We start from the raw sequence: 13,748 nt of genomic DNA on the forward strand, positions 1-13,748 counted from the left end.
AGTTGGATGAAGCGTTTCATTAGAGAAGCTGGAAATGATTGAGTTTGTGAAAATATGGAGGTTTGTTGTCATTCTGCTCCTTTCATTTCTCCTCTGTAGGAATTTTTACCCATCATCCATGAAAAGGGATTCAAGAGTGATTCGGTCTGTTCGTGGCAGAGAAACCTTCCAATAAAAACCTATTTTAAAACTAATTCAGAGCAAGAAAAAGCAGAATATCAAAAGATGTTTTACAAATCGTCCCGCCTAAAAGAATTATTTTAGGTTTTAGAACTCTGAAGGCTTTTCCTGTCAGGCTTCCGGTCCTTCTGGTTCTGAGCTTCATTGTCTTCACCTGTGGCAGAACGTTGTCAGTCGTCTGCAGTGAAACCCGCCTTTGTTCTTTGTTCTACACTATATCCCCAAAGGTTTTGGCTCACCTGCCTCGACTCACCTATGAACGGAGGTGCCATCCCATTCCTAACCCATAAACTTCAGTATGATGTAGTTCTGCTGCAGTTTTGGACCGTTCTTCCAGAAGGTCATGGTGAGGTCACACTCTGATGTTGGTGGAGAAGGCCCGGCTCTCAGTCTCTGCTCTAATTCATCCCAGAGGGGTTCTAAGGGGTTCAGGTGTGCAGGCCAGTCACCTTCACCCTTTAATTCATAACTTGGCGTTAAAGAACAACAAAAGAAAAAAATCCACAAACGAAGAGGAATAAAATAAATAAAAGACCTGTAAGATGCCGTTAACGCGCTAAAAATAATTCCTTTCCTGAAAAAACTTCTCATTTTAGAGAAGGAAAACACATTTCTACAAGCTACACACGGCTGGTGTTTATGTAAAGGTCAAATAAAGTTCCACCATCATGTTTTTCTAATTAAATAGCAATCAAAGTCTGATTTATGAAGTTTTATTAATGTGTGATTGCACTGATATTTACTTTTGTTGTGTGATCAACACAATTGTTAGAAAATTGTTTTTTTTTTTAAATCTCAAACAATAAAAATAATTGTATGATAAATTTTGAATCAACCGCTTTATTCGTGTTTATACCAGGGTCCAGCCGAATACTCGATTCTGATTGGCTGCAGACTGTCCTTAAGTGAAAACGGACACCTAAAAAGTAGTTCCAGTCACATATCATTGCGCCGACCTAAACACCAACCGCTAACCGGAAAGTCAGAAAACCTGGAACATAGGTAGACATAAGATTCTCTGCAGGTTACCATAACAGAAAAGAGGAGTTATTTCATTGTTTCCTTTAACATGTTTGGTGAGTTTGATCATTTTGAAGACTGGGATGCAGCGGAGGAGAAAGAGAGAAAAGGATCTAGGAGGAGCAGAAGAGACACGAGGAGGAGACGCTGCCGGCGGAGGATTTGATGAACCATTTCGACTTTGAAACCATTTTGGCTACATCCTCTGGACAAAAGCTACAGGTAAGAGATGAACTTCAGCATCGATCGTCGTACTATGCCGGCTTGTCGCCACCTGATCCGTCCACGCATGCGCGAATATCCCGTTATTTTCGCTAAAGCGTTACTGGGCGAGTATGTCTTCGGATGTTGACTTTTTTATGTTAACGTGTTTTTCAATGTTGAATTTAAAAAATAGGAAGCGTTAAGAAACAGGCTAGCACAATCCTGCAATGGACTACAAGTGGACTACAAATGTTGTACGATTCGCGCATGCGTGGACGGATCCAGTGGCCGCAACAGATTCGCTCTGTTGTTACAATGACAAAGCGTTTCACTGCGTGTCTGGTCTATTTTTTGGTAAAAATAAATAAATAAAAGATTTAAACTTAAAAAATAACACGATCAAAGCATTATAGATTGATGGAAGTGAAGGGACTTCGTGGACGCGACGGTTTGCGCCTAGTGACGTCATTGAGCGTTTTTAGTGGTGTCATAACGCGTTCATTGGTGACCAATGATGAGCCTGTATTACGCTCTTTGACGTCATATGAGGACATAAATGCTGAGTTGAAAACCGTCAAGTATGAGTGACTAGGGGGACTCGAGGGGCAAGAGACAAGCAAGAGGCAAGAAGGCTGAGGAACACTGATCCACTTAAAGTCCATTTTATTAGTTAAAAAGAAAAACTTTAGGAAAAATCTTTCCTGAGAACGATGAACAGACAGTTTATATTAGATCTTTTCTCTTCAGACTCTGACTCTTCAGATTCCGAATCTGAACGTTTCAATAGACGATTTGGATCTTTAGGAACAATATCTGAACGTACAGAACCACAGCCTGAATCTACAGGAGCATCATGTCAATCTTCAGGCAGGCGGTTTGAATCTCCAGAAGCGGGATATGAACCTTCAGGGACAGAATCCGACTCTTCAGACACAGAACCTGAAGAGAGAAAAGGGAAGGTCCAAAGCAAATCCTGGATGTCAAACCTCAAATCGGCTTTTGCAAAAACACAGGCGGAAAAAGAGAAGCCAGCCACGGAACCGGGAAAGGGTCCAAACAAAGAGGAAGAAGGCGCTCCTGAAAAGCCCAGGGGCCTGTTTAGACGGCGTTTTAAGAGAAGGCCGGCTGACGGAACACCAGCGGGTTCAAGCGCGGAGGAAAAACCACAAGGGTTGAAAAAAGGAATGATCAGATCACCGTCTGCAGAACGAGAACTGGAATTTATAAGAAACTTCCTCTTCCCTGCAGACGCAGAATCTTCAGACTCTGATTGGGACCCTACAGACTCGGACCCTGGTTCAGAATCTGATTTTGAAGATGATCCAGACCAAGAACTTCCTCCAATCACAAAAGCTCAAGAATTTGCAGAAAAAATTAGATCTTGGGCTGCAAAAGTAAGATCCTGCTTTACAAAGATGGACCCAGCGTCAGACGGGGCAACAACTACAAGCGGTTCAGAGAGTACAGGAAGCTCCAGTTCATGCGGTCTGGGTATAAGACCTCGGTTCATAGACACCGACTCAATCTATTTATCCTCATCTCCACCCTTGTATTTCCGGGAGATCGCCAACGAACAGGATGAACCGAACGATGCGCCAAGGTCACCTGAAATCGAACCCCAGTCTAGGGCAGAAAGGTTCCGGTCGTGGTTTCATCAAATAAGACACAAAGTTAGAGAATCTGAAACCTCGTCTGACAGTGGGAACACGAACTACCCCATAGAGGACTTGGAGGTGTCGCTACGTCAACTGGTTGCAACGATCTTTTCCAAGCCGAGCAAATGCACGGAGAACTTCGATTCGGAAAGCCTTTGTGAGGAGCTTTTGCGAAAAATCCTGTCGAGGGTTTCCGCTGGAAAGATTCGGGTCGACTGGGAAGACATCAGGACGGAACTCCACACGCGTGTTCACAGGGAGCTGCTCAAACACTGGGAGTCGCCGGAGTTTGTGCAGCTGTTCACCTTCTTGAGGTCCAGAGTGGCCATAGAGACCATCGCCGCCGTGTACGCTCAGCAGCTGACCCGGAGGACGTTTGGCGGAAGCGTCAAACGGCTTTTCAGGTGCTGCCGTGTGCGGAGAGCAACGGGGGCGGGGGATTGTCCTGAACCGGAGTGGCTAGATTTTTAGCCCTTTAGTGTTATTTTAGTTCCTAAAAAAATAGGAGTAGGGTTTATTTGGTCACAAATGTGACTCTTACAATAAGGATGTAGGTTTAGCTGAAACAAAAATGAAATTTAGTAACTGTAGGAAACTAGATGAGGGAGGGGTCCGGGAGCTCTATTTGAGTCCAACTTTATTAAAACAAACCCAAAAAAAGGGGGGTTTATCTAGAATAACTGGAGTTAAAAACAAGGATTAACGTAAACAAATGAAGTTAAGTAAATGTAGTCTCTAAAATAAGGGAAGATGGCAGATTAACCTCATATGATTGCATTGTGTTTGCATGAAAGACTCCCTGGGGGCTCAGATTAGGGAAAAGTGATGACAAACGGGGCAGAAATGTTGAATTTGGGTGAGTGTTGGAATATGACCAGATCAGCGTCAGAACATTGGTTCAAATGGAAGTGAATCCGGGACATCAGCTGGATTTTCCTCTGCAACATCACCTCCACAACCAAAAGCACCAAAAGGTTCCTGGTTCCAAACCTCACTGGCTCCTCTGTGCGTTTGCATGTTGGTATATACGTTTATGAACAACATAAACTCAGATACGCTTCCATAGGCGTCACAAACAGAGAAATAACAGACACAGGCATAAGTGGCTTCGGCCGCAGCAACGTTGTATGCAATAAGTTGACAATAATTGCAATTTCCGTTTCCTCCCCCCGGTGTCATGGTGATGAGAGTGGGTGAAAAAAGTTGTATGACCGTTGAATTTGGTAACGACACTGTCCATTGCCCATGCGTGACGATATGTGTTGAGTTCCGGTATCTTAAGGAGGCTGCATGTGGAGGAGAGGATCTGTCGGAGAACGTGGCGTGGAGCGGGTTGTGGCCCTCGTGGCTTTTCTTTAGTCTGAAGTTCTGCAGTGGAGCTAGAATCTGTGTTCTTCTCCACATAGGAAGAATGTTTCTGGACTGTGGAGGAAACTCCACACAGAACGGTCCCACCCGGGATTGAACTGGGGCAAGAGCGCTGAACACTGCACCACAGCATGGCCTAACCGTTTGCACAAGCAACGGGCCGAGAGGCGTCCACTAGTAATAGTTGGTCCCACCCCCTCACCGGGGGGGGGGGTCAAGTGTTGGGCAGCCTCACAGCATCCAGATAATCCAGAAAGGAAAAAACTATGAACTCTCTAAATAATGACCAATCCAGAAGAAACTGGAACTCTGTGTACAGAGAGAAAGACGTGGAAATCGCTTACCAATGTTTTTTAGGAACATTTAGCTCACTTTACAAGAAGAACTGTCCAATTTATGAATGCAAGAATAAAATAAATGCTCTTGGTTACAAAATTGGTTAAAAAAATTCTTAAAACAGAGTAAAAGAGAAACTGAACAAAGATAGAAGTCATATAAAAATGAACTAAAATAACACCATCAAAAAGTGTACTTTAATAATCTACTGAATGAAAATAAAAACAATGTTTAAAGTGAGTTTGGGAAATATGAAATAAAATCCTTAAAACGGAACAAAAAAGCGAACTTATCCAGATAACTTTACAGATGAGACAGGTCAAAGCTAGAACCACAATGAAGCAGCAAAATTATTTAGTAAACGTGGATCCAGAGGTGGAAGCAGAAATTCCACAATGCAGAACCAGCAAAGACAATAATCCACCATGGAGAGAATCCCAAACTCAATCCTCTCTCTGATGGGAACAAAGATGAGCTGATTTCAGTTTAAATAAACTCAAGAGTAAAACTTCAAAAGATGGTGAGGATACAGATATGACAGTGGTGGAAAAGGTCATTAATAAGCCTCTAACATCCATAACTTATCATTACACACTGGAAGATTCCCAAACTAAATGAAAATAACAAAAGGGATTCTTGTCTATTAGAGTGGAGACAAACACCAAACTACAAACTACAGACCTGTTTCTCTGCTTCCACAATTCTCAGACATTCTAGAAATAATATTCAATGATAAATTAGTTACATTTATTGATAAACATAACATTATAAATGAAAACCAACCAGCTTAACCTCATTGGCTGTCATTGAAGCTGTGGAGGAAATAATCACAAATGACTAAAAGAGACATGCAGCTGGTTTGATGATGTAATTAGAGAGAGAGAAATGTTATTTATCATCACATATCTATTTCTTTCTAATAACTCACTGTGGCGAAAGTTTTAAGGCAAATGCCCTTCCTGACACATATGGAGTGATATTTATGCATCTAATATCTAATATTTGCTTTCCAAAAAAACATTTTATCAGTTTTTTTATTTTTGCTTTCAAAAACTTTTTTTTTTCCAAAATATTTTTCCTTGCAAATTTATATTTCTGTTTTCAAAAATATGTTTGCGTTTGCAAAGATGGTTTTGCATGTGTTGTGTGTCGTCTCGCTTTTTTAAAGAGACTACAAAGTAAATCTGATATTGAAGGTTAAACCACGGAATCTCAGAAAACCTGCAGAGCAATTCCATTTGCTTTAATACATTTAATAAAAAATATAATATCATCTTCTAATGTTCAAATCAAACTACCAAATTTAGTAATAGGTGAAATGAAACCTAATGAAAAAATGTGATAATATATATCTAAACAAATCCTTCAGAGGTAAATTATACCAAGACTTTACCAGAAAAGTGAAATATAAAATAACTGACACCTGTCAAATATGGAAATTCATAAAATGGCCAGTGGTCCCTAAAATTAGATAAATAATATTATAAACAGTTGTCACCCATCGGCAGAGACGTTAAGGAGTAGATTTAGCTTTGAGGTTGATCCGTGTGATTTCTGTCATTTTAAAAATGAAATCGGATAATATTTATTCTCATTGAAATGTTTTTAGAATTCAAATCCTTTTATTGATGACATTTGTAAATCTGCTACAGAATAGTGACTGATCCAGGGTCCAGATTGTTGATTGCCTTGAAATGTAATTTATGCTGAAATATTTCTATATTCTTATACATGTTTGCATTTGCTTTTTGTCTGTTTTTTCCTTTTTATTGGAGAGCTGTGTGTTGGCTTAAAACAACCTTCAACGTCATAACAATTCAAAAAGGAAAGACAGACAAACAGACTGAGATACCTTTACGAGGAGAGCAGACACAGATCTACCCAGTAAACAATCTCTCTCCACTCCGGTGCATATTCTGCTGCTCTCCTCTTTTAATATGTTGTTCTGGGTTTTTTCTAAGTTACTTATGTGCTGAGCTCTAAGTAGGGGAAACCGATAAAAACCCAGCTGCAGCGCTATCAGAAACATTAATTACCACATGTCCATCCTTCCACAGTCTTCTCACATCATCTCCGGACCTGCAAAGCCGTTTCTCACAGATAAACTAACACAGAGCGTCCTTGGATTCATTCTAGACACAGCTAACACGGGTTCCCAGGAGAGTGCTGGAAAGAAACAAAAAGATAATCGTTTTCTATACATTGAGTTTACTGTGGTTAGCCATCATTCTTTTGCTTTTTACTGCTGTTCATCTTTTCCAAACACTTGTGCAGCATAAAAGAAGATCTGCTTTAAATCTTTAATTGTTTTGTTTTAACAAACATCTTGAAGAAATTCTAGCTTTTTACCAATAATTAGCTCTGCAGGATTCACAACCATCACAAAGCCCTCTTTTCTGCCGCTAACACAAAGCTACAAGCCTGGTCGCACTGCTCCTAGCATGTCTGTGTCTCTTAGCAGAGATGGCACTGACGTCGTCACCCCCCCCCCTCTGGAAATGCTAAGTGGAATTGAAATATGCGACACTTTTCGCAGGGTGGATGTGAAAATGAAAATGCTATCCCCTCTTTGCATTTTCATTTTAATTATGACACAAAATAAGCGGTTTTTAAGTCAAAAATGAAAAAGCACTTTTTAATTTTGAGTCATTTGATGCAGTTACATTTTGAAAATGAAAAAGCATTTCAGTGAATCAATTTTAAGTTTCAAATTAGACATTTCTAAATGAATTTTGCTACACATTTACCAGACAACTTTTTAAAAATGAGATGTCAAATACTATTTTCATTATCATTTTAATTAAGTGACAGAATAAGCGGTTTTGAAGAAGAAAGGAAAAAACATTTTGACTGATTGCTTTTTCATTTGAATTTTGAGTAAAAAAATGTTGCTTTATTTTGAAAAAGAAAAGGCATTTCTGGTTTTGACTTTTATTTTTAATTTTGCTACACAACTGCTTCCATATTTCAGGGCACACTCAGCAAACTGAGATGTCCAGCCTCGAGATCAGGAGAAGTCAATCATGACCCTCACTCCGGACCAGCAGGTGGCGGTATTGCGCTGTGTGCCATCCGCCATTAACCTACACCGGAAGCAGACTTTCGTCTGTTTCCTGTTGGCGGTCAGCACAAAAACAGCTCGATAACCACATGCTCAAAAATCTTTCCTCTCCAAAGGTTTGGACGTTTAACTTTTCATCCTTGGTCATTTTTAGATGTAGTTGACTCGATATTTGTTGACCCTTTGGTGTGCAACGTTATGCTAGCTCTGTTAGTCTTGTTCTAGCTTATCAAGCTAAAAACAAACAGGTTGTTTAGTTTACGCAGTGGATCACTGTTTAGTTTTAACAGATCCACCTCCATCGTTCTGCTAAAGAACTACTTCAAAAACAGAATACAAAATTTGATCTTTGTTACAAATAACTAATGCAAGCAGGTTTCATTAAGTTAATTTAAAGTAAAAAAATGCTAATTAATATGAACTTTCTGCTCATAGCTTTGTACTATAAGTTATAGTATAAGTGCAGATGAATGGAACTATATCATCCATCATCACATGTTGACATTCTCCATTTTTATTAAAAGGTTCTACATCTTTATCCTGCTTTTCTTCAGCCTTTCACAGTCAACTATATCCACATGTATGATAATATATCACCTTTGGCACACTAAAGAACTTAAAAAAACAAACAAAATCAAATATGACTTAATTTATCTGACCATTTTGCTGCCCGGAAGAAGGACGACTCGATCCCTGAGGCTCCCCCTTCACAGATTTGGTTTTGGCTCTTATTTATTTTTGGCTCTTAGAACTATTATACCGTAATGCTAACTGCACAGTAAAACTAAAACATGGTTCTTCTCATTTTAATAATAAAAGCTATACGACAGGGTTGCCCAATTTGCGCATATCTATTTTTATTACCCACTCAATCCTTGGCAGATTACATAACCATAAATAAATTAAAGGCATCTCTGTCTTTGGCAAATAGATTCTTATTGGCCAATTAGCTGATGATATGACTGTTTTTCTGAGAGATGGCAGTCAAATTCCTTCGAGCCCTTAATCTAATAAAAGCGTTTTGTAATGTCTCTGGACATCATCTTAACATTAAAAAGTGTGCCGGATCCATCTGTAATATTCCCATCAAAGGTGTAGCATATCTAGGGATTACAATCTCCAACAACGAATAGAAGGAAAACCAGGAAACGTTTTAACTTCAAAGAGACCGGAGCCTAAAAGGCAGAGGGAATCTCTCGACTCGCTCTGCTTCATCTTTGTACGTGGAAAATCTAACTAATCTAACTTTTCATCTAAAAAACCGTATACATAATTTAAAAAAAAATCTGTTTTAATGAATTCATACCAGAATGGATGACTAAACTTTCTTTATTTTACAACCCTAACTAATACATTTAAAATAAACTGGATCAAATCTTACCTTAAAAATAACCCTACTAATTTGGAATATAGTTCCACATTTTGTATTTTCAGATTTGGGCGGCCTTCATTTTCTTCTCCTTCCTCATTCAGTGTTGGGGAAAAAAGCAGCTAAACTATCGGCATTCCACAAACAAACGCTTCTTGATGGGTGCTTTTATACAAACACACATTCTCTCCCCAGAACTTTTTTTATTTGGCACAGCAAACACATATTATACAAGTACAAGTCTTTGTTTTTTACACATTTGTTTGAGAGAAAATAATTCTACTGGTGGGTCATCGTTTTTGACAGGAATTTACAAAGCTATACTGACTTCAATTCTAAATACAATCTCGTTGTCACTCCTAAAGAATATGCCATTGTGTTTGATGCTGTTTCCAAAGAAATGTGTCAAATAAATGTTTAAAACAACTGCTAGGAATGAAGAAATGACTGACAGCACCACAGGAAAAATCTGTTTTCCCCCCACCTCCAAGAACAACAACAACAACAAAATATGTGTCTCGTATCAAAGAGATGTCGTTTCTGTAGCAAAGACGGTTTGTTCCCCTCAGTATCTGGAGAAAAGCCTGGAGTGGGACCCAAAGATTTAGGATAAATGATCAAATGAAAGAATTTTCTTTTAAAATAATGAACAACATTTACCCCACCAATCAGTTCATGCTAAGATGCATTCAATCATTTAACCCTAACTGTACCTTTTGCAAAGAATACCCAGAAACGAATGAGCATCTTTTTTGTAAAAAGTGTTTAAAACTCATCAAAGACCAGATTCACCATATCCAGTTGTGTTCTGAACTGTATTTACTTCCTGTTAAAGTTGTTTAAAAAAATCATGGATTGAAAGGAGCTGATCCTCTTTAGAGGAATACTCAGAAATGTGTGAATGGATCAAAAATCCAGAAAAGTCCGTCTCCTCGGTCAAGTGAGGCGGTTTTGTTGAGGCTGCTGTATGATAAAGAAACGTCTTTCAGCTTTTATAAAATATTTTTACATGAAACATTGGTCACTTATAAAGTTTTCTAAATGTATTATTTAATAATTCTGTCTTCTACTTCATTTTGGGTTGTGTGGGAAGTCCCCCCCCCCCTGCTGTTTGTAATGGAGGACAGAGCCTTTTTCCTGATGACCTCCATCTGTTTCTTCAGGTCCTCCGTCCCACACCCGGTTGGGCTTGTATTGTGAGGAAGAGGAGGATGCGGAGTGGGTCTGGATGGAGGATGTGGTTCTGCACTTTCCGCCTCAATCAGCAGATGGGCTCGGCTCCCTGTTGGAGTGGACGGAGAAGCTCCTGGAGCCGTTCCCCTGTCGGCGCCCTCCGCTCTTCCAGCCGTGGTTCGCAGACGGCCGGCTGCCCATCAGACCTGCGAGGCCGGCTCCTGTCATCCCGGCATCAGAGAAGCTCTTCCCATCGACGCAGCCTGGTGCTGAAACCACCTCGGAGAACGGCCATGCTGACGGGACAAGCGCCGAAGATCCACGGAGTCCACGATCGCAGTGGAGCAAGGACGTCTCTGAGACGCCAAATCCACCTGGAAACAAAGATGTGGCGCCCATCAGGCAGTCGTGGATCATTTTCCCGCTGAGAGAACCGTTCCCTCACTCATGTCTGCTCTCCAAACACTTTGATTCCACGATCAACGTCCACAGACTTCACCTCCGGCAGAGGGCCAAGTGGGTGATCACCAAGCACAACTGTGGCAGCGTGGAGAAGGTCAGTGAAGATCAGAGAAACGCTCGGCTCCCTGCTGGTTTCAGCTGAAGTGGAAATGCTCCTCAGCACGGCGTTGTTGCTGTGGGGCATCCGTAAAACCGCGCTGCTTCCTTCAGAGGGCGCCACGCCCAACCACCCGCCTCCATTCACTCCGCTCTCGCTTTCAAGTTACTTTCACAAGTGGCTGCTTGAATGTGAACGCGCGTTCAAGTCTATAGAAGTCTGCGTATCCGGGCTTTCAGGCTTCTGCGTTCAATTCTCCTAGCTGCAGAAGTCACCATTTTCAGGATCCTAGTGCAAAATGTGCAGCACTGAACACGTTAACCTTAAACCAGGTCAGACTCTGACCAATCAGGGACTTGGATTTAGTTGTGATGTTTGGATGGCGTTCCCTTTATTTCATGCAAGTGTCAAACTTTTCAAAGTTGACCATAAAGGAGAGATCAATAATTGCTGTTTGTGCTCGGCTGGAATTCTGGAGCAGATTTACGAGATTTATTCCAACTGTATGTGTTGGACAAGCGCTAGTAAACAGTAGAAGAATAAGCCCCTCCCTGTTTGTCCAGCCGGCTGTGAAGTCACTGTCTTCATCTCTTTCTTTCCATCCGTAAACCTCCTCTACGGTCTGTCACTGCTCCTGCTGCGTGGCCCTCCGAGCATCGCATTAGGAGGAACCCAGGGCCAACCGCACCACCACACGCTCCCCCAGGGGTCCCAGGATGTCGTCTCGGTCCCCAATGGCAGTCAGGCACACGTGCTCAGTGGGAACCTGCCTTCATCTGTGAAGACCACAGGGCCCCAGTGGGGAATCTGCCAATCGTGGTGTTCTCTAGCAAATGCCAAACGTCTTGTACGGTGTTTTCTTTTTATTGTCTGGTTCTAGCAGATGGTGCAGACACGTGCACATTTGTGGCCTGCTGGGGGTCATTTTTCAGGACTCTGGCAGGGCTCCTCCTGCTTCTCCTTGCACAAAGGAGGAGGAGGTGGTCCTGATGGAAGGCTGTCGCCCTCCTACAGCCTCCTCCACATCTCCTGATGTACTGGCCTGTCTCCTGGCAGCGCCTCCACGCTCCGGACGCCACGCTGATGTGGAGTTGTTTAGCTGTTCCCTCGTTTTGAGCAGTGTGGTTTCCTTTGGATGTAGTTAGCATAAGTTAGGGAAAAGCTCGTTTGACTCGTTTATGTTTAATTGTACCGGCTGCTAAAGCTCTGAAGGTGCTGAAGTATTGGAATAGAAATTCTCATTTCTACTTTTAGGTTACTCTCAGGTGCTGCACCCTCTCACCTGGCTAGTTTGCCTTTTTAAAATATTCCTCCCTAAAGTCCTAATGGCCTCCAGACCCGTGTGGGCTGCTGGTTCTGAGAGGTTTCGGGTGGATCGTACATTTGCTGCTAAACCTGCCGCTGTTCCTCCACTACTGTGCCTCAGCATCGGTCATAGCTGGACTTTTATTGGGTTTTTAATTCCTTATTATTTTTTTTTTTGGTCAGCACTATTTTCCTCCTTGGGTGGAAGGTGCTCTAAAGCTCACGACTTCATTCAAGTCTTCTCCCTTTTTCATCTCTCTCTCTTTCTCACCTGTGTTCCAGGTGTGGCGGTTTCTGAACCGACCCGTCCGGCGCTCCAGGCTGCCCACCTGCAACGCCAACCTCCAGAGGGAGCGGGCGGAGGTCTGGGTGTTCTGTGATGTTCTGTTCGCGGAGCAGGTGGGGCGCCTCTTAAAGGAGGAGCTGCGGCTGTCGGGGAGCATCTTCCTCTCCGTCCACAGACTGGGACGCGTCTTCAGCATGTAGAGGGCGCCTCGCCGCCCAGGCTCCATGGCGTCCTTCTCCTGCTGTTTTCTACTGAAGAAAGGACGGCTGAGAACTGCCGAGCCAAAGAGAAAAGCACACGGCGACGACCCCCAACCGGGTTTCATGGCTGAATGACGGCTGTGGACCCCATGGATGAAAGGACGACTGACAAAGGAATGACACCACTGTTGGCAAAAGGTTTTTCCCAAAGCCAAGAACATCAGTTCACTAGTCTAATCAAAAGGTTCTGCCCTTTGACCTCTGAGAGGTTCTTGGTCCAAATGTGACTTTTACAAGGAAGTCTTACAGAGATGTTCTTCGGTTGTCCTTACCTAAAGTCTGTCCCTACACTTTTCCTTTGTGTGCTATCCTATGGGGTCCAGATGACCCGATCCTTACATTTACGTGTTCTGACAAAGGTGGAGAGGATTTCATGTAATCCATGGACACCAGTGAAGATCAATAATCATTGAAGAAAAAAGGTTCAGAGCACTGTCTAGTGGGTCTAGATGACCCAACTCCCAATGTTAAAGTGCCTAGAATAGCACAAGGGTTACACCTCACGACTCAGTATTTTCCTCCCTTGAAGTCATGAGAAAAGAAGTTTCACTTCTAGAAAAGACCCCCCAACAGCTCACAGATGCTTTATGTAACCCTTGTGCTATCCTAGGCACTTTACCATTGGGAGTTGGGTCATCTAGACCCACTAGACAGTGCTCTGAACCTTTTTTCTTCAGTGATTTGTGATCTTCACTGGTGTCCATGGATTACATGAAATCTTTCCACCTTCATCCACATTTATCATGGGGATAACACGTCAAAGTAAGGGTAGGGTCATCTTGACCCCATAGGATAGCACCAGGGTTAAGCAGCAGCCTGCTGTGCTTTAGTGTGATCTGTCAGCGTAAAACAAGCCAGTAATGATATGATTGCTGCACAGGTATCAGCCCCATTGATGCTCCAAATGGTGATTGGTTGAATTCGGTGAACCGCCAGCAGCTTTGTCCACTTTGGAAAAGAAATAATTTTAGC

At 42.1% G+C, this 13,748-nt stretch overlaps 1 protein-coding gene across 2 annotated transcripts; it reads left to right on the top strand.

Annotated features, from left to right (window-relative positions):
* Nucleotides 1-87: 87 nt before the first annotated feature.
* On the top strand, nt 88-13,178 carry LOC110015669 (uncharacterized protein FLJ26957). Of its 2 annotated transcripts, XM_020706322.2 has the most exons (4): nt 88-1,422; nt 7,735-7,940; nt 10,357-10,922; nt 12,513-13,178. In XM_020706322.2, the coding sequence occupies exons 3-4, from the start codon at nt 10,422-10,424 to the stop codon at nt 12,714-12,716; spliced, it is 705 nt and encodes a 234-aa protein (XP_020561981.1). In that variant the 5' UTR covers nt 88-1,422; nt 7,735-7,940; nt 10,357-10,421; the 3' UTR covers nt 12,717-13,178. The 2 variants fall into 2 exon arrangements, with proteins under 2 accessions (XP_020561981.1, XP_020561980.1); XM_020706321.2 differs by lacking the exon at nt 7,735-7,940.
* The last annotated feature ends 570 nt before the right edge of the window (nt 13,179-13,748 follow it).

Source organism: Oryzias latipes, chromosome 9, assembly GCF_002234675.1.
Source record: "Oryzias latipes chromosome 9, ASM223467v1".
NCBI classification, from domain to species: Eukaryota; Metazoa; Chordata; class Actinopteri; order Beloniformes; family Adrianichthyidae; genus Oryzias; species Oryzias latipes.

Coding starts and splice junctions, on each gene's coding strand:
- LOC110015669 (XM_020706322.2), top strand. CDS start 10,422: ATGGAGGATGTGGTTCTGCACTTTCCGCCTCAATCAGCAGATGGGCTC. Junction 10,923..12,512: donor ACTGTGGCAGCGTGGAGAAG/GTCAGTGAAGAT, acceptor CCTGTGTTCCAG/GTGTGGCGGTTTCTGAACCG.